The following is a 25,459-nucleotide window of genomic DNA, read 5'->3' as shown; positions in this document are numbered from 1 at the left end:
GCTGGCCTCTCTCTCCTCTCTGTCCTCCCACCAGAAGTTGCCCTCATCATCTCATCCCGTCTCTCCGGTTAATTGTTTATACGAGCACGGCTTCATTTATAGAACTTTCGGAGGAGGTGCTTCAAAACTGTTCTTTTTTTTCCCCTTAAAGGAGGTGGTAGCTGGTGGGAATCAGAGCAGACGGGGTGGTGAAGGTGCCTGAGGCTGAGATACAGAGCTTGCACCACGTCACACGGGGTGGTGTGGGGACCATTGCTCACTCGGGGCAGCTCTCTCTACCGGCTGAGCTGACAGGCCCCCTCTCAGCTTCTCCAGTAGAGACCCAGGCTTGGGAAATCGCCACCCCAAGTTTGCAATCATCCGCCTGCTACCTACTGCCCATGGGTTGTGTGCAGCTGAAGGAGTCGTTGTAAACTGATAGTGCCGGGTTCTTGAGTTGAATTCCTCTGTGCACTCTGATATTCTAACTCATGCTGAAAGCCAGAGGTAAGTATGCAGCCTGCTTGCCTGTGCCAGTGCCCATCATTGTACCACAAAGGACCCAGTCACCCAGAAAATGCCCTCCTGTGCTTGTCCTCCCTGCGGCCTCGCATGCGGTGTGCCTGTGCTTGGAGAGGAATGATTCTGAGTTGTGAGTTCATCTCTTGTTACCATATCTTCATTGACATTGGAAATTAATCAGTGGCTTCCAATTTCACAAGGATTTTGAAGCGGGAAAGAAGAAAAGGTATTCCATTGACTTTCTGCAATATTTTTAATCTGTTGGGTTACACGGAGTGTAAGGTTAGTCCTGTGAGCTTCCTGTGCTCCTGGGGTTCACTCGTAATTCAAGACTAAAGAGATTGTGCCATTTTAACAAGATTGTTCTAAAGGCCTCAGCTGACATGTGTCTTGTTTTCAGTGCTACCAGTCTGTGCCAGCGCTGGTGTGGAGCAGAGGGTGCCAGTCTGCCCTGAAGTGCCTTAGCTGCCGGTACTGCCCTGGTGAAGGGAGTTACCTAGTTTTTATAGTGGTCCTTATTTAAGAAGTCTGAAGGGGAATGTGCTCTGTCTATATGTAATTTTTCTGGGATACCTGTCAATACGTGTGGGCTGACTTGGCTGGTGCAGACGTTCTGGTACGTGCATCAAAATTTGTTCACTTTGCCCTCCTAAACGAGCATAAATTCAGTTTCATGGCAAAATTATTCTCTCTTCAAATGCTCTTATACATGTGAGATGAGTTCTCAATCATGAGAGAATACAAAATAACAGTTATAAAAAAAATATTCCAGGAAATATGTTATAGTGTATTACAAGTTTGGAAACTAATTATTTTGTTTATTATACAATCCTATCATCTTGGGGCTGAGTGACGGCTGAATAGGAGTTTAACAAGAACTAGACAAAAGGGGATTCAGACGGCAGTAGCAGGCTGAGTGACAAGTGAAATTAATTATTCAGCTGCATAGGAACAATTTTCTGCTAAGATAAATTTCTATAGTTCTGCTGTTGATAGATTTCTTGTATTCTTATACCTTCATGGTAACATTTAATGACAACCAACACGGAAGGAGAATGTTTGAATGCAGCTTCTCGCCAGCTTCACACGCCAAGATTCCTTGCTAATTATTTGACTCAATTTTTCTTTAATATATTCTTTTTTAGGCTGATATCTCTTTTGGAGGGTATCTGTGAAATGACGTGCAATGTAATGCTACTTCATTTTCCGATTGTTTCTTTTTAATCGTGGGATTACTTGTCAAATGTGCCAGTTGTGTTGTGCCCTCAGAGCCACGCCCCATGGAGCATCACATTCCCAAGCCCTTCCGAGCTGTGAGTGCGACCATTAGCAGATGGAATCTGTTCCCCCACTTCTCTGTGCCGGTTTGCCTTGATACATCAGCACAGCCGTTGGCATTTGCAGCATAATTTTTTTAAGTGGCATATTTTTAGAAGAAATCTGCTCTGCATTACTTTAGATGATACCTGACGCCTGAAGAGCACCATTGCCAAGCGCGTCGTGCGTAAAAAGGGGACATTTGGGGAAGTGGCTATCTCTGAGAGATGCAGCACGATTTATTTGAGCAATTTGTTTGGAATTATGTTCATCAGCATGAATTTCCTTGTCACCCATTCTACAGGCCTGGGTTATGAGCTGGAAAAAGATAAAATGGCTGATCAGAGCCAGTGACAGTAACATAGAGCTAATTTGTGCTCAGAGCTGGGAAAGTTCTATGAAATTATTGTATTGTGCAAATTAGTGACAAAGCAAAATAATGCTTTAAAAGGAAGACATCAGAATATTGGTTTAATTGACAGCTATTACTTTATAGCAGATTAGGAAATAATACTGTGTATGTTTTGTGCCAAGAATGAAGTCTTAATGCTCTAGAAGTTCATTGGAGTATCTCACTTAGGGCACTGCCAGGAAGGGCAGAGAGCCTGCTCTGGTTTGCAGAAATGGCAGTGCTGTTGTGCAGATTGTTGAGGGCATTTTCCTGGGAATGTAACGGGGATACTCAGAACAAGAATTTGGGATGAGCAGGTTGCCCAGGCTGGGAAGGAATTGGTGGAGTCAGGGCTGGTGGCATCTGAGGATTGGGAACTGTTTTGTTTTGCCTGTATAACCTTTGTCATCCTGGGGTCTGGCTTTGCTGCCTTGCCAAAGCCGGACCTGACTGTGTAAGGACATGTGCTTGTGCAGCATTAACTGCAGCAGTGCTGGGGCACATGCAGGGACACCACATCCTGCCTTTATGGCCATAAGAAATCTTTGTGAAAGACTTGTTACTTGTGCACTCTTTTTAATAATACCTGTGGTGCTTAACAGCTAATTTCCATAAATTGCTTACATGAGTCATTTATCCTGTACGGTAAGCATCAGTGTGGGAAAAGTGGAGGCAGAAGGCTCCGTGGGACTGGAAAAGGAAAAAAAGGAAAACCAGCAGCTGGAAGTGGAGCTCCCAGCAGCAGGAGCAGGGCCCTTTCTTTGAACATCTCCCACGAGGGTCTGGGCTTGGCTGTTTCCTCTTTGATAGTAACTGCTGTCATTTAACATACAAAGGGAAAAGTAAATGCCTTTCTTCTTGTTCTTCTTCAAAGTGACTCTAATGTTTCAGCATTGAGCTCACGTGGACGCAGGCACTTGTGCTGCTCTGTGGATTTCTCTGTGCTGGCCAGCACTGTAACCGTGGGTTGGACACCTTTAGCTTTGCACAAGCGCCGTAGCTGTTCTTTGAATGTCTTGTGTAGCCTTTGGACTAAGCAGCACCTCCCTGCAGCCTGCGCAGGAGCCGAGAGCAGGAGCCGCAGAAGAAGCCGTTCCAAGAGGAAAGTAAAGACGGGGGGAAAAATGGATGTGTCTAGAGGCAAGAGAAAGAGAAGGTGAGGGGATAGCCCACATGTAAGGTAAGTTGAGTCTCTTGCTCATACCCATCCTGATTAGAAAGGATCCAGGCAATGACAGAAAAGATCCATGCTGCTGTTTCAGATGTTGTAGGTTTGAGCGTGACGTTAAAGCATCTGCCCTGCCTTGTTCTGCCTCCCTGTTTGGGGAGCTCTTCCTCCCACCCCTCACCACATCTGTACCTCAAGTCTCGGGCACTGCTATGAATGAACTACAGTGACTTGTTAACAGCTTGCATTTCCTAATCCCATTGGCATGGTATTATTGCATTAGCACTTGGCACTTCTATTAAATTATGGTCCTGTTAGTACAGAGTTTAATTTGTTTGAGCTACACTTATGAAACATATAAATATACTTTCATAGAGACAGCTGCTGCTGCCAAACATGGGCTGCAAACTCTCTGCAAAGAGCACAGGAGCTTGCAGCCTCAGCTGGTAACACATATGGCTCTGTACAGGTGTGCACAGAGTGTGTGTAGATGTTACAGTGACATTGTGCACCAGTTCAAACACCTGAATTTAAAATGTATACCTAGTTACCACAAGGAAAAACATAACAGATTCTGCAAAGATACAGTCGTTGCTCCAACCTGCCCTAAAAAAAAAAAAAAAAAAAAAAAAAGGCAAGAATCCTTGAGCTGACCAAAAGAACACTATTTACAAAAAAGCCAGTAATGGAGACTAGAACAAAGTTCTGCTACGGGGAACTATTGCAGCTACCAAGTACTCAGCAGGAACTAAAAAAACCTGTCCTCTGGCAGCCAGGGAGCTGCAGCCCCAGGATGCTGCTCACCAGCACTTGGGGCCCTGGGGCCTTGAGCACAGGGAACTGCTGCTGGCTCTGCTGTTGAGGAAAAACAACATCCTTCTGCCAGGGGGATATATTGCTCTGCCTCTGAGCACTACCCCAGCCATTGACATGCAGTGTATTTCTTAGGTGGCTGGGGGTTATATGGGGCTTGAGGCGCTGAGTTTTAATCTTATAATTTTTAAAGCTCTTTGTCTCTTCAAACTAGGTGGCTTTCACTTTTATCCCTTTCTCTGCCCACCCATAAAGCATTTCAGTCCCTCAAATGTTAAATCTCGGAGATGTGCAATTGCTGGTAACATAGAGCAGGGGAAAAGTGTGGGTCTGAAATAGTAGCAAAGAGCAACCAAGGGCTCATTTCTTAAAGAAATCCCTGGTGCTTTTTCCATGAATATTAAATGTTCAATGTGGAATACCAAAGATCACTTTCTGAGATAGAAGATAACAAGTAGGAACAGTGATTGACAATATTGGTTTATGCCCACGTTATCAGAGCTGTTCACTCCTGCTTGGGGTATCAGGTAACTGTAGTCTTTAAAGAAACACATGGGTTTGAATATTGAGCCTGTTTCCACCCACAGTCTCCCCCATCCCTCACATGTGGGTGTGTCACAAAACATGAAGTTGTGGCACAGAGACGCTGCTAAATTGGTGTATCACGACAGGCAGATGATCTGGGCAGGGGCAGAGCCCTTGGACGATGCGTTCACCCCCAGCTTTTGTGTCTTTTCAGAAGTTATTTCAGTAACAAGATCTGACAAAAAGTCCATTCAGTAGTTGCAGATCAGGCTGGGATTTATAGAGCTTGGGGGAATAAAGTGCCTCATTTGGTTCAGATGGGTCTTTAACCTCAAGTGATGCCCTCTAGAGAGTAATGCTGGATTTGGTGTATCTTCCTGGATTGTTTCTATCTTTATATTTTAACAATACCAAGATGATCATTAGTGAGATTTTTATGGTATTCTGTCAAATTAAGCAGAATGCCTGGGCTTGATTTCTGCCTTTGTCAGTGCCCTGTGTGGCCGTGTGCCTGCACAGGCTGGCTCGGGGATGCAGCGGTGGCCACTTGCCTTCTGGCCCACTCAGCTGCAGTCAGCAGGACTGGAAGCCCCTTTCAGCATCAACTCCCCTTCCTCCTGCCGGCCAGGTGGAGAAGGCTGGTGATTCTGCATGATGTGTAGCAGTGAGGGTGTTCTCTGCTGCGCTGGGTGCAGTGGCAAGCAATGGTGCAGTTGTTCAGGGTCATTCTCCCTGTGCCCTTCACGTATTTACCTCTTGGAGCGTGGCAAAGGTGACACATCCCACATGTCCACAGCAACTGCCCGCTCTGCTTCCTCTGAAGTTAGTGTAGATTTGCCTGTGACACCAACAGGAACAATTAATTCAGTATTTTCAACAGTTCTACCCAAGAGGATTTTAGGGAGCATTTGGAATTAAGAAAATGCTTGTTTGTTTGTGCCTTAATCCACTTGCCTTTCCTGTCACTGTGACGTGGATTTTAGAAACCCAAGCATTTAACTTTTGAATTCTTTGATGTTATAACGTTGTTGGTTGGGTTGTGCTGATGTTGGCAATCCCAGAGATGCTCCAACCAGCAAGGACAGCTCTGGTCATAAGGAACAAAGGAAAACAATTCCTGCTGCAGAAGTGAGAATGCTCTAAATATGTCAGATTGCTAAATTAAAGGGATTAGGTAAAAATAAGAGGGATTAAAAAACCTCAAAAAACACTTTATAATGCAATAACTAAGACTTGGTACCACCACGGACTCTCGCCTCCTTCACATCACTGGGATTTGGATGGGAGGGTGATGAGCCCTTTGCAGAGAGCACAGCCCTTGGTCTGACTATGGGGCCGCACTCTGATGTGGAGGGAGAATGTCACGCTTCATTAATCTTGCACTCTTAGGAGGGACAGATTTGCCAGACGCTTCCTGTGGCTTTTTGTTGCTCTGATGCCACAAATCAGCCATAAACCTGGCCTAGCCAGATATTAGTCCAGATTTACAGCTGTTCTGTGCCATGCTGTGTGACACAGCTGGAGCCCGGGGGTGTCTTTGGGCGCTGCAATTTCACCTCCCCCAGTGGACCCAAATGGGCAGTACTAAGGTACAGTGAAACAGAAACAGCTTTGCTGTGAATACCACATCCCAAGTGGTGTGTGCCTGCATTTCCACAGCGCTTCTCCAGCCAGAGGAATTTGGTGTCTGCTGTTGTACTGCTGTGGAAAATGAGCAAGGGCCTGTTGGTGACCACAGAGGATTCTGCATCGTGGCAGGTGTGCAGTTTGGTGCATGGGGAGGTCACGTCTCAGGCCTGCTAATGATGGACGAGGCTCCTGGTGACCATATTTACCATATGTTGGGAGCCAGCATCCATCTGCCTGTGTGAGAAGAATCCTCATTGCCACTGGCCTGATATTTCATCTCTGAGTGGACTTTTCTGTCACCGGATGAGATGGACCACATCCCTCCCAGGTGCTGCTGGGGACATGGACGTCCTGCCTGAGTAGCCCTGCAGAAGCCATGGAGCCCTCCTGGGACCACTCATGAGCAGTGAAGCTGCAGAGGTTGGAGCTCTTGCCCAGCATTTGACATCCTCCTGAGCCAGCCGGGATCCCTCCTCAGCTGATCAGCTCTTCTGCAGCTTGTTCTCTGCTATCCTGAGCCTCAGCCCTGGGCATGAGTGAAGAAAGGATATTTTCAAGACAAGAGAGGAGCTCTCAATGCTGATGTTATCCTGGTCTTCCTTCAAGCTCATGGGTGATTTCTTTATCCTCTACTCCCAGAAAAGCTACATTTTAACTCTAGAGGTGCTGCAAGCAACAACGTTGCAAAAGTGCCACACTGTGTTCTGTACGCCAAATATTCTAGGGACCATCGGAAGTGGGCTGATGGTGGAGGTGAGGAGCAGTAAGACCCAGGCAGTGAGAGGTGCCAGGGCAGCCCTTGGGCAGTCCCACAGCCCTGGAGATTCCGTGCAGCCCATGCACTGCCCTCTCTGCCCTGCCCCACTCCGAGGAAGCCCTTCAGTTAGTGCTTTGAAGAGCCTTCACTTGTTACACCTTCACTTTGCACCTCCCTTTTCTGAAAGATTGCTTCTAAAAACTCTAAATGAATTCTGAGCAATGGTTCATCTGGTTTGAAGGAACAGCGTGCTGCCTGCCATGTTCATTCACTCTCCTTGGCAGTGTTTGGGTTTGGGTATAACATTTATATTACATCCATTAGAGCATAGAATGGGGTGTGAATTACTCAAAGCTGTTCCAATCATCACTTAAAATCTTAATGGATTGCAAGTAATAAACATAACTACAGCATTGCTGAGACTTCATGCCACTCAGCCACCAGTTAGACACAACTAAAAAGAGTCTGCAGATTATTGGGTGAGATATTCAAGTCCTAAAGTGACTTTTGCTCCTAATTTTCACTTGCAGTGGTTCCCGGCTCTTTGTATCACCTGCTGTGACTTGTGAGGACCAACCCCAAGCACTGGCTACAAAGCCACTAGCATCATTCCTGGAAAATGGCCCTTTCCTGGCAAGACCGCAATGTTCTTTTCATAATTTAACAGTACTTTTCCAAGAAACTGCTCTGACTCTTCACTGCAGTCCAAGTTTGTTCAGGGAAGGGTCCTGTTTGCAGCACTGGCACACAAACACGACGGCCAGTAACTGGAACCCAGTTGCCAGAAGAACAGTGTGGCCAGCTTTTGCAATCATATGTGGGACTGCAGCCTGCTGGACCTCTGTCTTAAGCCAGTAGAATTAGTGATGGCAGTAGGTAAAACATTTGGGGTTATCAGCTTTAAATAGGTGCAGGAGAAATCATGAAAATGAACCTAAAAGGTCATTAATCAAACTGCCAGAAACCTGTTATGATTTATAATTTGAGAGGGGCAGAATTTCTCCCTTCCCACTTTTGGGACTAATAAAGATCTATTTCTTTGATGATTAATTTACTTGTCCTCTACTTCAAACTTGTTCTGGCCAGAAAGAAATATTATAATGCCACCAGTTTTCTCAACGGAGATAAAATTTACTGCAACTAACCTGCACTAGTGCTTTGGCAAGAGGAGGCAAAGCAAGAAATCCCTCGGACAGGTGAGGGTGTCTCAAAGAGAAATAAGAAGAGAGATGGCCTCTGAGTCGTCATGTTCCCTCTTTTCCATCTGAATGGCATGAATATAAGATAGACAGTAATGAAATGAAATGTAATGAATGCTCTGCAAAGAGCACGTAGCACATAGCAGCTCCTTCTTCTGAGAGGGGGCATCTGCATGCTGAACATACTCAGCTTGGAGGTGATGTCATATTTTATACAGGATCAGCCTTCATGTCAGAGAAGTGCTGTAGCAATTCCTGAATTTGGAGAGTTTTTAAACTTGAACCCAAAGCTTGGGGGTGGGATTTTAATGAGTGAATGCACATTGTTTTTTAAAAATCAGTTCACTCCATCAGTATTGTCCTGTCACCTGGGGCCACCAGCAGCAAGGGGTGCAAAGGGGCTCGTGTCCTGTGCCCAGAGGGGCTGGGGTGCAGCAGGGAGGAGGCCCCAGGGCCACACAGCAAAGGGAAGAGGAGGTTCCCTTTGAGATGGTGTTACATTAAATTTGGGAAAAGACTGGCATGGCTAGTTTTCCAGCAGTAACTGATGGCTGAAGAGGGGAAGGTAATACTGCCAGCACCTGAGTAGAGTCTTCTAACAGGGTAGCAGAGAAACCAAACAGCTGAAACACCGGTAAGACCCACCTCTGTCCCAGGTGTAAAATCATGTTTGTGGCAGCCTGTAGAATAGAAATCAGCCATAGCAGATGGCTTAATTGTCTGTGAGGGCAATACTATTCCATACGAGGCTCCTGGTACTGCTTCTCTAAACTCAAGTCTTCCAGTCATTTGTAGATGTCAGCAAGAAAAAAAAATCCTAGTGGGGTTTGGTAAAACTGCCCAACAGATCCAACCTCACGTGCTTAAGCCTGGATGAGCCAGATGTACTGGATGAAAAAGACAAACAAAGAAACAACAAAATCCTTCAGTTATGGGGAGGAAGAAAAACACTGCAAGTTTCTGCACAAGGATACCATCCTGTGGCATCCAGAAAGCTGACATCTCAATCCAAATGGCCTCATCTCAGTTTCTTGGTGTACCAAACACAAGAGAGCACAAGTGCTCAAACCTCTGAACGTTTTACTTGGATAAAAGCAACTGCACTAATAGAGAGCTGGTCTGGAAACAACATGGAGGAGATGAAAAAGAACCACATCATAAATAAAAGCAAGGAAAAACAGTGGAAGCCACCTGGGAAAGGGCTGAGGACCTCATAGGTTATCCTATACAGCCCATCAACAGCAACCCAGTTAGAAAAACAGCTGAAAGACACAAAATTATCCCAGGAAAAAGATGAGGAAATGGAAGTCTTTTGAGAGAGAGACACAGAAACTGAGGAAATTATCCTCTGGGCTGGACAGGGGGACAAGTAAGTGGCTGGGGACACAGCCTTCCCATGGGACCCAGGCAAGTCATTTAGTGTCTACTTTCCTCTGCCCCTGAGGCGATTCAAAAAAAAATCTCCCCATCAAACAAACAATGCCAGAGCAACCTATGGAAGTTCTTCTTTGTACAGCCATCAGCCCTCACTCCCAAAAGAGCCCTGTGCTTCCCTCCACAGCAGCCCACAGAACACTTGACGACTTGGTGGCCTTGGACTCACTGGCATGGGCTGGGCGCTGGTGGGACCAGCTGGTTGTGAGCTGAGGGGACGTACAGAGGATTGGTGGTCAATGGGTGAGAAAATGCCAGGATCCAGACATGGCACTCTGCACTCCCATCAGGATCTCAGCTAAAAGCATACCTGACTCTGTCTGTTAAATTGAACCAGGCTACACAACCACTCAGAGATGAGCAATCAGAAAATGTACCAGCAGCCAGGCTCGCTTTGCAATATATTTACTTACCCTGGGAATTTGGGAGTGGAGGAGTTCATCCCACACCAGCTTACACTGCATTCCTGAGGCACTGGACCAGTGGTTGCAGAGGCATCATGTCTTCTCCCACCATCAGGTCGCTCAAATCCTGCTACACGGGAAGCAGCTCATGTATTAGGAGGTCTTGGGATTTATTTCCTGGAAGCTGACAAAATTGTTCCTTTAACAAAACAAACTGCATTTTTTGCTTCACAAATTGGTGCCTTTTCTTGCACATTGAGAGGGTGTCCTCACTGAGGTACCAATGTTCATCCCAGTGCCCCAGTCAGCAAAACAGCCGAGCTGAGGGGGGCTTGGAGCTGGCTCAGGCAAATCTCCAGGTCGTGTGCAGGGGGAGCGGGATGGGCTAAGGCAGGGGAGGAACAGCCCCAGCAGGGGAGCCCCTGGCATAGTGACAGCTCCACCAGCAAAGCCTTGGTGGGCCAGAAGCAGGCAGTGGCTCCTTGACACCTGTCTGCCCATCCCATTCATCTCCTCATTCTGGGACAGACGGATGAACCAAATCACCTCTCTCATACCCAGGCTGAGGGACCTCACCTGACAAACAGGGCCGTGACAAACTATAGTGAAAACCCCAGTTTAGGCAAATTCCCATCTGTTTAGCTAAGATAATTTTAGTTTACTACTTTTTCTTTTTTTCTTTTTTTTTTTTTTTTGGCAATTGCGTGTGCACAATTAACTGCAATCTTGGTTTTGAAAAAAAAATACAGCACCCTAATTAGCATATTAAGCCTCCTCATTTCCCAGTACTGTATAATGTTGTGAAAGCTAATCTATAATGTATTGGATGTTATGCAAATTCTTGGTGCTCCGTATGGGGTTTGTAAAGGCATGCAAATTAAAAATAGTGTTTGGAATAGGACTGGGGGGAGGGGAAAATTTGCACAATAAAATATGCAGGTAGGAGGAAAGGTGTTTATAACCTTCTTTCTATTGTTTGTGTATTCTCAGCTGTACAATGCTTTTCAAAGCGGAGAGATGTATTGCATAAAATCTCTCCAAATTGGATGGTTTTTAAATGAAATTTAAAATGAGAGCACTGTTCTCTAAACAATAATTCACCCCACTCTCTGCTGGTGCTTGTAAGTGGTAGGTAAAGGCACTCAGCTTTCACTGACTGGCATTTCAGTCATGCACGGCTGCTCATGGTGTGTTTGCCTGGGTGTCACTGGGGGTCTCAACACAGCCACTGCTGTCCAGGAGAGTCCACAGTGGTGGCCTCACTAGGACCTGGCTGGTGGCCATCAGTGTAACCCAGCGGGGCAGGTGCATTACTTGCAGCACCCGGGGTGTTTGCAGTGTGCAGAGCGTGCTTTGATCCTGTTAATGTTTTATGGCCCTACCTACAGGAGGATGTAAGTGTAGCTGCAGCACAGCTGGCTTTTTAGGATGCCGCTGGCTCCTGGTGGAGGGGCTCTGTGCCTGCTGCCAGCACCGAGCCAGCAAACATGGTCAGTCTCCTGCGGCTTGTCACCGCCAGCCGTCGGCTGTGTCCGCCTGAGTGCGTACAGCCAGCCCTGATTGATACTTAATTAGATTACAGCTGCCGCTTAAAAATAGCCATTTTATAAAAATAAAATCTTGGCTGGTGTCAGATGGAGCCCTGTGCAGACCAGAAGTGGTGCTGCCTCTCCCTGGGCATCCAGGAAGCTCTGCAGGCAGTGCTGGCATTGCTGCCGCTGGGATCAGGGACTGGTGGGTTCTCCTCACCTCGCTGGCTTTTCCTTGCCCTTGCCTTCCTGGTGGCCTTGGTGACACCACACTGGGTCATGTCAGTGGGAGTGGGGAGTTCAGCTCAGGAGCTCTTGAACATGCTCATTTTTATCTGGTGCTGCAGAAGCTGCCTGGGCTCAGCTGAGCACAGCCTATCCCACCTCCATGGGCTGCTGCCCTCCTCCCACAGGGCAGCACCTCCGAGGGCAGCGCTGTCACCGACAATCTCACAGCCATCTCAGAGGCAGCTCCTTCACAGATGAGGGAAGGGGGCTTTTCTTTACCAGCTACTTCTTCCAGCATCTTGCCCTGCCCCAGGCATGGCAGGGCTCGGCCCTCCTGGTCTGGGGACCTTTCCCTAAATTCCATTGTGCAGTTAAGCTTGTATTTCAGGTGTTTTGCATAGGTTGTGCTGCTCTTTCTCCTGAGTGTCTTCCTCTCAGCAGAGTCTCAGGCCCTTTGGCCAAGGGTGGGAGAAAGACAGGGAGCAGCAAGATCCAGACACGAGGCTGGCACTGGGGCAGACATGGGCTCAGCTCCTGCATCTCCTCCACTGACAACAGGCCTGGATGGACCCAGAGCGGGCCGTGCATGTGTCTGCCTGGTGTTATCCCATGCAAAGTGGCACAGCATGGCTGAGGATAAGGGCCCAGCCCTTTCTGCCCCACCAACTGCCCTGCACAGCCATGGAGCAGGAATCAGAGCTTTTCAAGCAGGAGCAGGAACTGAGGATGTCCCTTATGCAGGGAGCCTGTCTAATCGAAGCAGGCAGGAAAAAAACCCAAGACATCACACAAGGAGGAAGTGGAAATGACAAAACCCGACTGAGAGCTCCTCGGGTGCTGCTTTCCCACAGGAAAGAGGCAGATGAGCTCAGGTACCCTTGGGCTGTGGGCTCTTGGCAACACCAGTCAGCAGCTCCTTTTGTCCTGCCAGCATTTCCCACCCTGGGCACTTTCAGCAAGCGTTTCCATATTCACTCATTTGCTTCACAGAGGTCTGCATTTGCTTATTTTCTGCTGCAGTTCCCTGGGCTGGGGGAGTTCAGGATGCAGCAGCTCCGGGGAGCGCAGCCAAGCACTGTGCCTCCGAGCACAGCTCCTGCAGCAGCAACCACAGGAGCTGGAGAAGCACCACTGGCAGGGAAGCAGCCGAGAGCGCTGGCAAAGCCTCCCTCCAGGAATGCCCCCTGGGGGCTTTTGCTCTGCAGATGTGCACACACACACACACACACACAACTGTGGGCTGTGGGGGACCGGGAGCCACGAGCACTGTTTGACTGTGAGGAGCCACAGGGGCTGGATCTGGGGCTTCTGTCTGTTAGTGCAATACGAGGGTCCTGCTAGATCAAACCCACCCGAATCCATAAAGCTACTGCAGGTGTCTGTGGGGCACCAAACTGGGAAATTGGCCTTGCTTTGTTTCTGCTGCCTTCATTTAACAGTGAGTGCCGATTACTCAAAGCGATATGGGCAGGACCTGGTAATGTAGAGATGCTCTAGAGTTAACTTAAGGGGATGATCCAGTTGCCTGCAGTGTAAATACTTTGTGGCCAGGAACCCTGCTTTATCGCTTTGTATAGTATTAAAGTAGTTTAAAGATTGAATAACATAAAATAACATAATATAATGTTATTTATGTTATTTCCCACGTGAAGAACTCCTGTAAACCTTGCAGTATTGAAACTCAGTGAACAAGGCATCTTAGACAAGCTGAAAAACAAATGGTGGTACGATAAGGGTGAATGTGGAGCCAAGGACTCCGGAAGTAAGGTCAGTCGCTGAAGGTCTTTTTGTACTGATTAGCAATCACATTTTGACCCACTGTTTGTTTATACCAAGAATGACTTTCAGAAGTTGCTATTTACATTTTGAAGGTTGAAAGAAAAGACTAGAAAAAATAATTTAAGTCTCAGAACATGACAGCGTTTTTCTTATATGCAGTAGCAGACTGTAGTTGTAAGTATGTTTTACTGTGTGAGTATTTTGCTAGAAAAACATGCAGAGAGAAGCCCCCAAAGTCTCCCAAGGTGGTGTTTTCAATTAAATGCAAAAATTTTAGCACAGTTATTGTGTATTATTCAGGCCAGCATCTTTTCTTATTTTTAGTTTTATTGAAAAAAACACATTTTTGTTTCAAAATTATGAGTTAACTTCTCTACATGTCAGTTTGGGAGACAGTCACATGCTTGCTAAGGATGTAAATTTTCAGGACAGACCATTGATAAGGAAAAAACTCCTCTCCCACCTTGTTTCCCAATTCAGTCTGAAATTGGTTGGATTTTTTAAAAAAAAATCTAGAAATCCCAATGGTGAGTCATTACCTAAATGTTGTATATTCCTTTTTGTATTGCTTTGAACCATTTTGCTGCTGTACTGCCCTGTTGCCCACCAGCTGTGTTGTGGGGCTGGCCAGCCTCATGTGGAACCACTGTAGTCTCCAGGGAGATCACGCTCCTGAGGTGGATCACCCCTTAAATTGCAGGAAATATTTATTTACACCATTCAGTTAAAAGAAAACACAGAGGGTTTTTTTTTCTTAATGCTTATAGACCCGTTGGGGAGAAAAACCCTGTAAAAGTGCTGGGCTTGTTGGAGTGAAGGACATTTTCAAAGGCACTAAGAGGAGGAGAAATCCAGCTCCAGCTGAAATCGGTCGCAGTTGAGTGCCTAACTCCCCTGGTGCCTTTGGAAGTGCTCTCTGTAATCATTCAAACAGAAAACTATAATTTCAAAGCACCCTCTCAGTGTCGGAGGACAATTTCAAGTTCCAGCGAAGCCAGTAATAAAATTTCATTGATTTCAGTTGGACTGGAAGTTGCTTAGGGCACAACCCTGTGGCTGTTGTATGAGATAAATTTGGGATCATGGGATATGTGAACACACAGCAGCTGCAGAAGGGAAGTGCAATTGGAAAGAGGTATAAATGAGTAAGATCTTTAGTTTACATGGCAGGCTGTTTGTTACAACTGCATGTATCCAAATTGCTCGTGAAATGCACAGACACTTGCAAGGTAGACCCTATTTTATTCTGACTATGTGCGAATTTTTCTCTCCTTGGAGAGACTTGTTAACCAAGCTCTGTCAGCAAGGGTCTTCTCTGGGCACAGCCAGGTTGCTTTGGCCCCTGCCTGTCCGTCCCAGAGTGGTGTGGTGTGGTGTGCCAGCCCAGCCAGGGCCGTGCCAGCCACCCTTCCTGCCCACAGCCAGCCCACCTGCCCGTGCAGCAGCAGAAGGGTTGCAGCTCTATTTATTCTGATTACAGAATCCTGTTCTTAAAAATGCAAGCTTCTCCCCCATCTGACATGTATTGAAGGAAGGTAAACCCTGGCCAGTGATTTTTGGTTTACAATGTCTGTTTTTATTCAATCACTCAGTCTCCCAGAGGTGCTAGTTTAGCTCAGGACTCTGCTGCTTGACCTCTAAGTAACTGACCATCTTCCTAGGGTGTTGTTTTTTTTTTTTAATATTGAAAAAAAATGTCGATAAATTTAGCAGCATCTCAGCAATTTTACCTACATTCACCAGAACCAAGTGTGCAGTGGTTTGGCTTTTTCTTGTTCTGGTTTTGTCACGGCCTTTTCTAAAACCCGCAGTTTTACTCAGCCACTGCTTTCCCCGGCACAGCTTTCCCGCAGTGCCTTTGCCACCAGGGATGCTCGGCCGTAGGCAGGTTTGCTCTGGGACACCAAAGGCCTGGGACAGTCAGTGGCCAAAAATATCTCATCGCCTTGGAATCAGCCAGGGCTTCACCCGCCCCAGGGTGGAAGGCAGAGCAGTGACTGCTGTGCAGCCCCAGGCTGCGGGGATGGGGGGACAGCACCGGTCCGTGAGCCGGACACCAAACACCACGAGTGCAGCTATTCCTGCTAGGACTAAGTACAAAGTAACTTGTTGTCTGTCTGCCCGTCTGCTCCTCACAGCAAAGCTAACGGCGTCGCTCGTTTCTCTTAGGACAAGACGAGCGCTCTGAGCCTGAGCAATGTTGCTGGGGTGTTCTATATCCTTGTGGGAGGCCTGGGGCTGGCCATGATGGTGGCACTGATCGAGTTCTGCTACAAGTCTCGGGCCGAGTCCAAGCGAATGAAACTCACCAAGAACACGCAGAACTTCAAACCCGCTCCCGCCACCAACACCCAGAATTACGCTACCTACAGAGAAGGCTACAACGTGTACGGCACAGAAAGTGTGAAAATCTAGGGGTACGGCTGCGGGCCGGGGGCTGAACCCGCTGGGGTTTCCTCTTTCTCTCTTTTTTTTAACTGTCTGTGCTGTTGTGTTGTGTGCATCAGCGGGCTGCTGCAAGAGGGCTTTTGAAACATCATCTTGTGGCAGTCTCGAAGTGTCAGTGGTTTAAATTTCTGCCCTGATCAGAAGTAAGCTTGGTACCATCCTGTACTGCACACAGTGGTAGCTGGCTTCATGCTGTAGTGAGTAACTCCTCTCTCCAGCATCGCGCTGGTTCAAAATGGAAGTATTTTGTTAAATGCTTTAAAAATCACATCTCTCTTGCTGGTGATCTCTTCCCCTTTCTTTTTTAAACTGTGATCAGGTAAGTGCTCTTAGGAAGTCTCAAAAAAATCTACAATAGAACAAAAACTTCTACACTAGAATTTGTGATTTCTAAAGCAGGAAAAAAAAATAGAGCTGAATTGCTGAAAAATTACTCTGGAAAAGCCTGGTTAGCCCACAGCCTGTGCCTCTCCCCCAGCTGAGCTCTCCTGCCTCTCGCTGCCAGGCAGTGATGAAATCTTTCTGGTTTTATTATAGATCCTCACCCTGACAGCATGCAAGAGGAAAAGCAGCAGAGAATGTGGCTACTTCATGGATTTGGACCACCTGAGCCAGTCGTACTCTCTCCGAGGTGTCAGGCATGACACGCGTTGATGATGGTGCAATGTACTTTTAATAGGAAAAACTGATTTTTTTTTTCCTTCAGTGCCTTATGGAAGACTCTGAGACTCACAACAATGCAAACCATCACTGAAATATTCTTGCTTTGCTTGAAAGAAGTAAAAGAAAAGAAGAGAGGAAAATGAAAGAAAAAGAAAATTAAAAAAAAAAAAGAGAAAAAGAAAATAAAACCAAAAAAAAAAAGAAAAATGAGAAAAAGAGAAAAGGAAAAAGAAAAGGAAAGGACTGGTAACAAGATATTGGTATGTGAAAAAAAAATTCTTGTAAAAAAAATCAGTGCAACGAAAGCCATTCTTTGATACCACTGCACAGTAACTGAACTTGTGTCCTGAAAGCAAATGGCAGCCGGTTTCCTCAGCCACCCCAGTCGTATCAAATTATGAAACTCCTCCTGACACAAAGCCTCAGAAATCTGCTGCGTGCGAACGCGGACCGGCCTGCCACTGCTTGTAGGAGCTGATGTCAAGATGTTTCAGTCTTTACTTACAGTGGTGTGATTTTATTTTTTTTTTCTGAGCCACTTTGATCTCTCCAGCTAATTTGAGCAATTCTGTATAACAGTAAAAGGTGCAACACCTGAAGAAAAGAGTCTGTGCATTCAAACCAATTAAGGTCAATGACTGTGAATCCGTAAATCCAAAAGAAGGGAATTTGTGGAACTGCATGTCTTGCTTCCAGATCAGTAAATTAATTCCTTGACAAGGTAGCTAAAGTGCAGGCAGAAAATATTGCATTCCTTTTTTTGTTCTATCATCAGGCATACCTACAGGTGCTTTATTAAAATGACATTGGGTGGCTTTTAAAATAAAAAAACAAAGGAAAAGCTACTTGTTGTTTAGGTTCAGACCATATATCTCTTTTCTTGCTGTGCATTTGCATTTTAATTCACTGTTTAATATCAAGCAATGAAGCAAGAGAAGGGCAGGTTAGTTTTTCCCAGGCCTGCTTCTGCTTCACCCCAGCTCTCTCCCAACTAGCACTGTGCTCAGCTAATGCTTCTCAGTAATGGTCCTTGTAAAACAGAAGTAAGGGAAGAGGATAGTAACTCAAATTAGAGCTGCAGTTCCAGAGTAATAGTAAGCGATCTAACATGACTCCTGCTAGTACTGTTATATTATATCAGCTCCTGCCAACTCTTGTTTCATGGCTCCTGGTGAGAGGATGCTCCTGTCCCTGCCTCCCAGTGAGGAGGACACCGCGCTCCGCCAGCTCTGCTCCAGGCAGGGCCTCGCTATTACTCACATCCAGCATCCTAGACAGCAGCATTTCAGCCTTGAACCTCTGCCTGGAAACTACTTAACTTCATCTTTAAAAATAATAATTTAAAAAAAAAAAAAAAAGGGAAAAGACAAAAAAAAAAAAAAAAAAAAAGGAACCACAAACCTTTAAACATATTGTCAATCACATGGGAAATGTTCAATGGAATATCTGCATACTAATTACCTCTAATCGACAATATGTATTTTCTGTAGTTTACGATATAGAGTTTTATTTCATCAGTAACATACAATGAAAAAGAAACTCATTTAAACCAGTCTGACCCTTAGGAGTTTAGTTTGCTGATGATAGATTTGAACTTTTAATAGGATTTAAAAACAAAAACAAAAAAAAAAAAAAAAGAAAAAGAAAGTCTCGTAAAAAAATAAGTATTTCCAACAAACTGTAATATAAAATCATTTTAAAAGCTCATAGGAGAATAATTTATTGTTCGAGTTTTTAACAAGATATTGACAAAAAAATTGTTGTTTTGTTTTCATTTTCTTTTCATGAAACTGTGATCTTTTTTTTTTCGACTTCTGAACGCGATCACGTCCCCAGCAAGGGCGAGCTAAAGCTGTGCGGTTATGAGTTGTATTTAAAACAAACATTTTTCTTAAAAGCTGTATAAAAGATGTATGTTTATCAGATCAATTTTTAAGAGTGGAGGCTTCACACCAGTGAAGGGAGTTTGGTAAATGGTTCGATATTTTTTAAACTTGCATGTAAAGCTAAAACAAAATGTGTTGAGTGCTTACCAATTCCGGCTACCAACTTCAAGCTATTGGAAGTTCGGCAGTAGTCTCACAATGATTTGTTTTGGTATATTTTTTTAATTTGTTTTGCTTTGGGGGATTTGGGGGTTCTTTCCTTTTCTTTTGGGGTTTTTTTCCTCCTTTTTTTTTTTGTAATTTAAGTTCCTATTTTTGGTCGTTGAAACTGCACTTCAGTGAGCAGAAAAATTGCCAAGCAAACTAATGGCTGTAAAAGCATAAACTGCATGTGTGGGCATCAATTACTGAGCCTCATTTTGATGAGGTGTTGTACAAAGAGTTTTAATACATTTTGTAAATAAAACTGTAAAGAAAAAAAATGAAAGAGCCTGCTTATCTTTTCATCAGAAGAGAAAGAGTCCCTCCCTACTGCTGTCCCTTAGACCAATCTGGGATGCTCCACAGGTATTTACCACAGAACCCTCAAATGGTTTGGGTTGGAAGGAAACTTAAAGATCATCCAGTTCCAACCACCCCACCCTAAACTCACTGCACCAGGTTGCTCAAAGCCCCATTCAGCCTGGCCTCAGGCCTCAGGGGTGTCACCGGTGCTTCTCCCACCACACTGCTGGGAAATGCATATTTCTGGTTTGGTACCCTGCAAACCAACTAATTTATTGTTTTCTTGATGAGTGAAGCTGATTGATCCTGGCCAGGTCCAAGGGGCACCCTCTGGGGAGCAGGGAAGGGGCAGGGGAGAACCCTCAGGACCCCAGCCAGGGCAGGAGATGCTCTGCCCCTGCGGTGGGCAGCAGTGTGGGTAAAAACATTCCTCAAATGGTGACTACACAGATGTATTTTCCTGCAATTCCCACCTTTTCAGCAATGCTTTTTTAAGAAAAAACCTTCACCAACATTGCAACTAATCCCAACTCAATAAATTAGAGTTTACTTCATCCACAGCATGTTTTTCCCGAGTCACCACAAACTATGAACTGTAGGAAGTAACCCTGATATTAAACAGGATTAACAAATGGGAAAACATACATGGCAATCACTGATATCTTTTGCAGCTCAGCATCCAGCACCCAGCAGGTGGTCTCAACCATGGGGCTGCTTCAGCCTGGCCCCAATCCCTGTGGAACTGCTGCCAGCCACTGGTGCTTGTTTTATATGAGCACATCAGTGGGACACAGGCTGAGCCCACCACCATGTCTTCAGCCAAGGCTTCAGCAACAGCAAAATAAGCTCAGAAATAAACAAGGGCTAAGTGAGAAAAATAAACAGCAATTATTCGACCCTAAACATCCTACAAGGACAAAGGCTTCGGGTCGTGGGTGTGAGCAGGCTGTTGTGCTGGGCACACCAGGCTCTGTGCGGGATCACCCTTCTCCTGGGAGCAGGGACACGGGCCTTTCTTGCCTTGGCCCTGGGATAGCCCATGCTGAAATGAGCCTATTTATATGTAAAGTGCCCACACAATGAATGCAGGGAGGCATGGAAAAAAATATTGTTCTGTCCTTTAACCTTCATTTCATGCTCAACGTCCAGGCTAACGCAGACAGGCTGCGTTTTCTAGAGAGCAGTCTTGACCTGCTCCCTGCTGCCTGACAGCCAAACACAGCCCTGCACCAGCCACGGGGGAGAGCAATGCTCCCTTCCCTGGGGACCTGCCAAAATGGGCCACTGCAAGCTGGGCTTAATGTGCCCACTGAGCCCCAGCACTGAAATGGGAACAGCAATGCCAGACTGATGCCAATCCTGGCCCTGCCTGAGAAGCTGGCGTGGTGCTGCCCCACCAGGGTCTCACCAAGCACCAGGTCCTGCAAAATGAGTGTTGAGGTTTTCTAATACATTTGAGTCTGGCAAAACAAAGCAATTAGGGTGAAGAGACACAGCTGCACGAGTGAGCTGAGAGATCCTGGCCAGCTGGGACAGGGTGGGAGGTGGCTCCACATGGGACTGCAACCACAGGGATGAGGGGCAGGAACAGATCTTGGGCCAGGCTGCAGCTGTAGGGAATCCAGAGCATCCTTGGGCCAAGAGGACAGTGCACTTCAGGCCAAAACCTGGACTTCACTGCATAGGCTGCAGCAATGGCAGCAGGGCTGCACCACAGCCCTGGAACGCTGGGCTCTGACACACCCCAATGTGACCTTGTCTCTAGGCTTCAGCAGGTGGGAATAATAAAAGGAAAAATTCAGAGTAATGTATCCAGTTTCCAGAGTCATCAATGGGAGCAAAAAGATGTCAACAGTGTTAAAGTTCAGGCCTAAAAACTCAAAGCAATAGCAGCCCCTCCCCACGGTACAGAGCACACCTGACAACAAAATAAAATCCATGCTGTATCATTATGGCATAGTTTTTCCTTCAAAGGTTTTGTGCAAAGGACTGCAACATTTATTTTTTTTTAAATAATTATTCTTTATGGCTATTTAAATAATAATACATCATGGATATCAAAATTAAATTACGAAATGTCTTTGGTTCTCATATTCATCATTTCAGTCTGGAAAATTGGCTCTGTTTTGCAGGCAGCAATACATAAACAAGATCTGGATAATGATAGCTCTATTCAATTAACCTGAAGGATTTAAGTACAGAGATAATATTTGCATGGATATTATAAATTTCAAAGTAATATTAGCTCAGAATATAATACATCTAAAATTGGTATCAGGGAGGACAGTGCCCCCAGGAGCAGCAGTGCCTGCAGCCCAGCACTGTGTTGAGCCACGCTCGGTGCCCCCGTGGCACTGGGGCTGCAGGAAGAGCCCAGGCTGGCATTTCACCATGGGCTAATTCCAACGGGGTCAGGGCAGCCACTGGCGCATCATGCCCAGCCCAGGAGCCTCAGGCCAAAGCCCCACCACCACGATGGGATACCGCTCTTGGGTGTGCCCTGTGGGGAGACAAATTTGGCTAAAATTCACCCCTGCTCCCACAACATCCCAATCCTGCTCTGACTCTGGGCTTCCTTGTCTTCGTTTCATCAGTCTGAGAAGGACTGATGAGACTGGTTTGTAATATGGCAGCAGCACTACAACAGCATCAAGAAAAGTGCTTTCCAGCTTCCCCCAGGTTCAGGCATTGGCAGCAGCTGCCCCACAAGGCAGGGAGCAGCCAGAAACCACACGGTATCCAGAGAGGAATCTGAGCAAAGGAGCTGCCATACACACCTTACAGCAGCATAACAGTAAAACCTCTGCCCTTCCCTAATGGAGTTGATCAAGCTCACTGGAAGCACCTGCAGCACTGGTTTTGCTGGATGCCATGGCACTGGTAGACTTGTGCTGGGTGGTGGTAATTCCATGGGCTGACACAAAGGGCGGGATAATGAAACCTTTGTGCACACACTAAGCATTTATTTATTGCTGTTTCTAACATTGAAGTGTTAACCCTAAGTTAGTTATACCATCGTGGCATTTTAGGATGACAGGACATCTTACAGCAGAGTAAGGGGAGAAGATCCCACTCTACAGCAACTTGCAGTCGGATGAGCAGGAACGGGCAGCAGGAGCAGGGAAGGTGCCATGAGAAGTGGTGGAGCACAGGGCAGGGGAGAGCAGAGCCAAGGCAGAGCAGAGGCTTTCCAGAATCATTTCCCACTGGTGAAGAGGCTGTTGACACCTCCAAGCAAGCAGGCAGAGCTGACACTCAAGGTGAACTTGGAGCTAATTTGTAGCAGCAGATGAAGATTGAAACCAGGATGTGCAGTGGCACCTGGCCTGCCCCAGCAGACAGTTACAGGGATTCTCCTGTCATCCGGTTTGTTGTGTTTTCAGGTCTTTCTTACTTTATTCTACTTTCAGGAATGGAGGAGCTGAAGGCAGCAGAAAAAAAAACCGAGCTAAAGCCAAAGGGAGACAGCTTGAGGAAGGGCTGGACCTGCCATCTAAGAGTGGAGGACCTGCACAGAGCCAAGGAATGGGGCTGAGCTGGTGACTGGTCCACAAAGGGTTAACCGGGCTCCAGGCAAGAGCCCAAGCCTTGATGGCAAGGAGAGGGTAAGGCACTTAGAGCCTATAAAAAAAGGCACAACATAAACTGCAGCCCTGATGCTGGTAATGACTGGTGCTTTAGATAATGTTTAGCATATAAATAAAGTAATTGACCAATTAATGAGCACATGGCAGATGCTTGATACGCTGTAACAAGTAGGGAAGGGTGTGATATAACACCAGAAATTGATTAAAGGAATATAAAAGCAGAGCAGTGTGGGAGAGCAGTGCCTGGGCCCTGGGCCAGCTGCTGTGGGCAGGTTTGGGGGCAGGGCCACAAGAGCAGGGAGAGGGGACAAGGGTTTGGTCCCTGCTGCAGGGGCAGAGTGGGGGCATGGTGGACAGTGAGGGAAAGGAGATAACTGTGGGATAACTTACGTGCACTGGCAGCCCAGAAAGCCAACCATATCCTGGGTGGAATCACAAAGAATTGTGGACAGCGGGTCAAGGGAAGTGATTCTACTCCCTCTACTCTGCACTTCTGAGATCCCACCCGGAGCACTGTGTCCAACTCTGGGGCCACAACATAAGAACATGGACCTGCTGAAGCGAGTCCAGAACAGACCATGAGGCTGGAGTCCCTCTTCTGTGGCGGCAGGCCCAGAGTTGGGGCTTTCCAGCCTGGAGAAAAGGCAGCTCTGGAAAGACAGAGCACCTTCCAGTACCTGAAGGGGCTACAGGAGAGATGGAGAGAGATTTCTTCCAAGCCATGGAGGGATAGGACAAGCAGGAACGGCTTTGAACTGAAAGAGGACAGGTTTAAATTAGATCTTGGTAAGAAATTCTTCCCAGTGAGGGTGGTGAGGCACTGGCACAGTTGTCAGAGAAGCAGTGGATGCCCCATCCCTCGAAGTGTTCAAGGCCAGGTCGGATGGAACTCTGAACAACCTGGTCTAGTGGAAGGTGTCCCTGTCCATGACAGGGCGTTGGGACGAGATGATCTTTAGGGTCCCTTCCAATCCCAGCCGTTCTATGATTCTATAACGTCAGGGTGGATTAGGGAACAGGGAGGGGGATCTGCTGCCGTGCTCGGCGCAACACTGACATGCAGCGGCCGGGATGGGGGGAAACGCCGCCTCCTGCCACCGGCACGATCGGAGCCCCGGACGGCCCCGGCCCGCGGTGAGCACCGGGCACCGCCGCGCCCCGGGCACGGCTGCACGCAGCGAGCCTCGGGTTCATCCCTCCCCTGTCCTCGGTGAAGCAGATTTTTAATATCATTCCAAGCCTTTCGACAAATATTGGATTTGAATTCCAAATATGGGCTGAGCAGGCTAATTACCCAAAAAATCCTGCAAAATTAATGTAAGAGCCACGGTTTGATCTGAGGCAAATAAATATAAATGGTGTTTATTTAATATTCCCCTGCCCTTTAAACAAGGGAAGTTTGCCAAAGTTGAGGCGAAATGCCTTATTATGGAATAGCTGAAGCTGTGACCTATCACAGATGCTGCAGATTACACAGAGCAATTAGAACATCACAGCAGACAGGGCTTAATTAATGGGTGCAGGTTGTCCCCCAGGACCATGGGCCAGGACCACCACCGACCCAGCCTTGTTTGTTCTTCCCCACAACCCTCTCAAATGTAGTCATAAAATCACTTTAGAAAAAATTTAAGATCATTAAGTCCAACTCTTAACCCAGCACTGCCATGATCACCACTAAACCATGTGCCCAAGTGCCACATCCACACACCTTTCAAACACTTGCAGGGGTGGTGACTTCACCACTTCCCTGGGCAGCCTATTCCAATGCCTGATCAACCTTACAGGGAAGAAGTGTTCTGTAATATCAAATCTAAACCTCCCCTGGAGCATTGAGATAATTTCCTCTTGTCCTATTACCTGGGAGAAGAGACCTGGCTACAATTTCCTTTCAGGTAATTGTGAAGAGTGATAAGGTCCTCCCCAAGACCCCTTTTCTCCAGTTAAATATCCCCAGTTCCCTCAGACACTCCTCATCAGACTTGTGCTCCAGACCTTCCCCCAGCTCTGTTGCCCTTCTCTGGACCTGCTCCAGCCCCTCAATGTCTTCCTTTGTCGTGAGGGGCCCAAAACTGAACACAGGATTCGAGGCATGGTCTCAGCAGTGCCCAGCACAGGGGGACAGTCACTGCCCTGGTCCTGCTGGCCACACTATTGCAGATCCAAGCCAGGGTGCCATTCTTCTTGGCCCTCTGGACACAAAAAGTTGATTAGTGTGCCAGTAGCATGAACAGCCAAACAACCTGGCCAGCTCCCCTTCTTTCCATGCTTCCCCCAGCCCTCTGGGATTCACTGACCCCCCACTATTTCCACTCAAGGTCTCTGGCATGCCCCCTGCCTTGAGCTGTGTTCTAATTACAAATCCCATCACCAAACCCCCACTGACATTTCCACACATGCAGCCAAGTCCCTGCAGAGACCCATGTAGGATAGAAGGATCAGAATAACTGGTTTGTTGTTTGTTTTTTTTTAAATCTCCTTGAGGTAGAAAACCCTCCTGTAGGCACGAACTTGGTGAGAGACTGCTCCTGTAGTGGAACATAGCAGAGCACACCCAAGTTATCCCAGCCACAGCATGTTCTTTTGCAAAGTTCAGTTATTTCCCTCTACTGTGGCAGTTTACTGTGGGTGTGCCTGCACTTGCCAAACCAGTGGCAGAGTCAGCATAAGCATCCCCATCCCAAATCTCTTCTCCTCTCC

General features: G+C 46.7%; 1 protein-coding gene across 7 annotated transcripts in view; it reads left to right on the top strand.

Moving 5' to 3' along the window:
• The window catches only part of GRIA3 (glutamate ionotropic receptor AMPA type subunit 3), a 147,544-nt gene extending 130,603 nt beyond the window's left edge, over window positions 1-16,941 (top strand). For 3 of the 7 annotated variants that reach the window (XM_029959064.1, XM_018070727.2, XM_029959065.1), the window contains 2 exons: window positions 15,844-16,091; window positions 16,660-16,925. In XM_029959064.1, the coding sequence (XP_029814924.1) occupies window positions 15,844-16,089 (246 nt within the window). In that variant the 3' untranslated portion in view covers window positions 16,090-16,091; window positions 16,660-16,925. The other 4 variants (XR_003915703.1, XM_029959068.1, XM_029959063.1 and 1 more) reach the window with 4 other exon arrangements.
• Window positions 16,942-25,459: the final 8,518 nt, after the last annotated feature.

Source organism: Manacus vitellinus, unplaced genomic scaffold (assembly GCF_001715985.3).
Source record: "Manacus vitellinus isolate BGI_N305 unplaced genomic scaffold, ASM171598v3 scaffold_19_pilon, whole genome shotgun sequence".
Lineage (NCBI taxonomy): Eukaryota > Metazoa > Chordata > Aves > Passeriformes > Pipridae > Manacus > Manacus vitellinus.
This window is presented reverse-complemented; position numbering and strand designations above follow the sequence as displayed.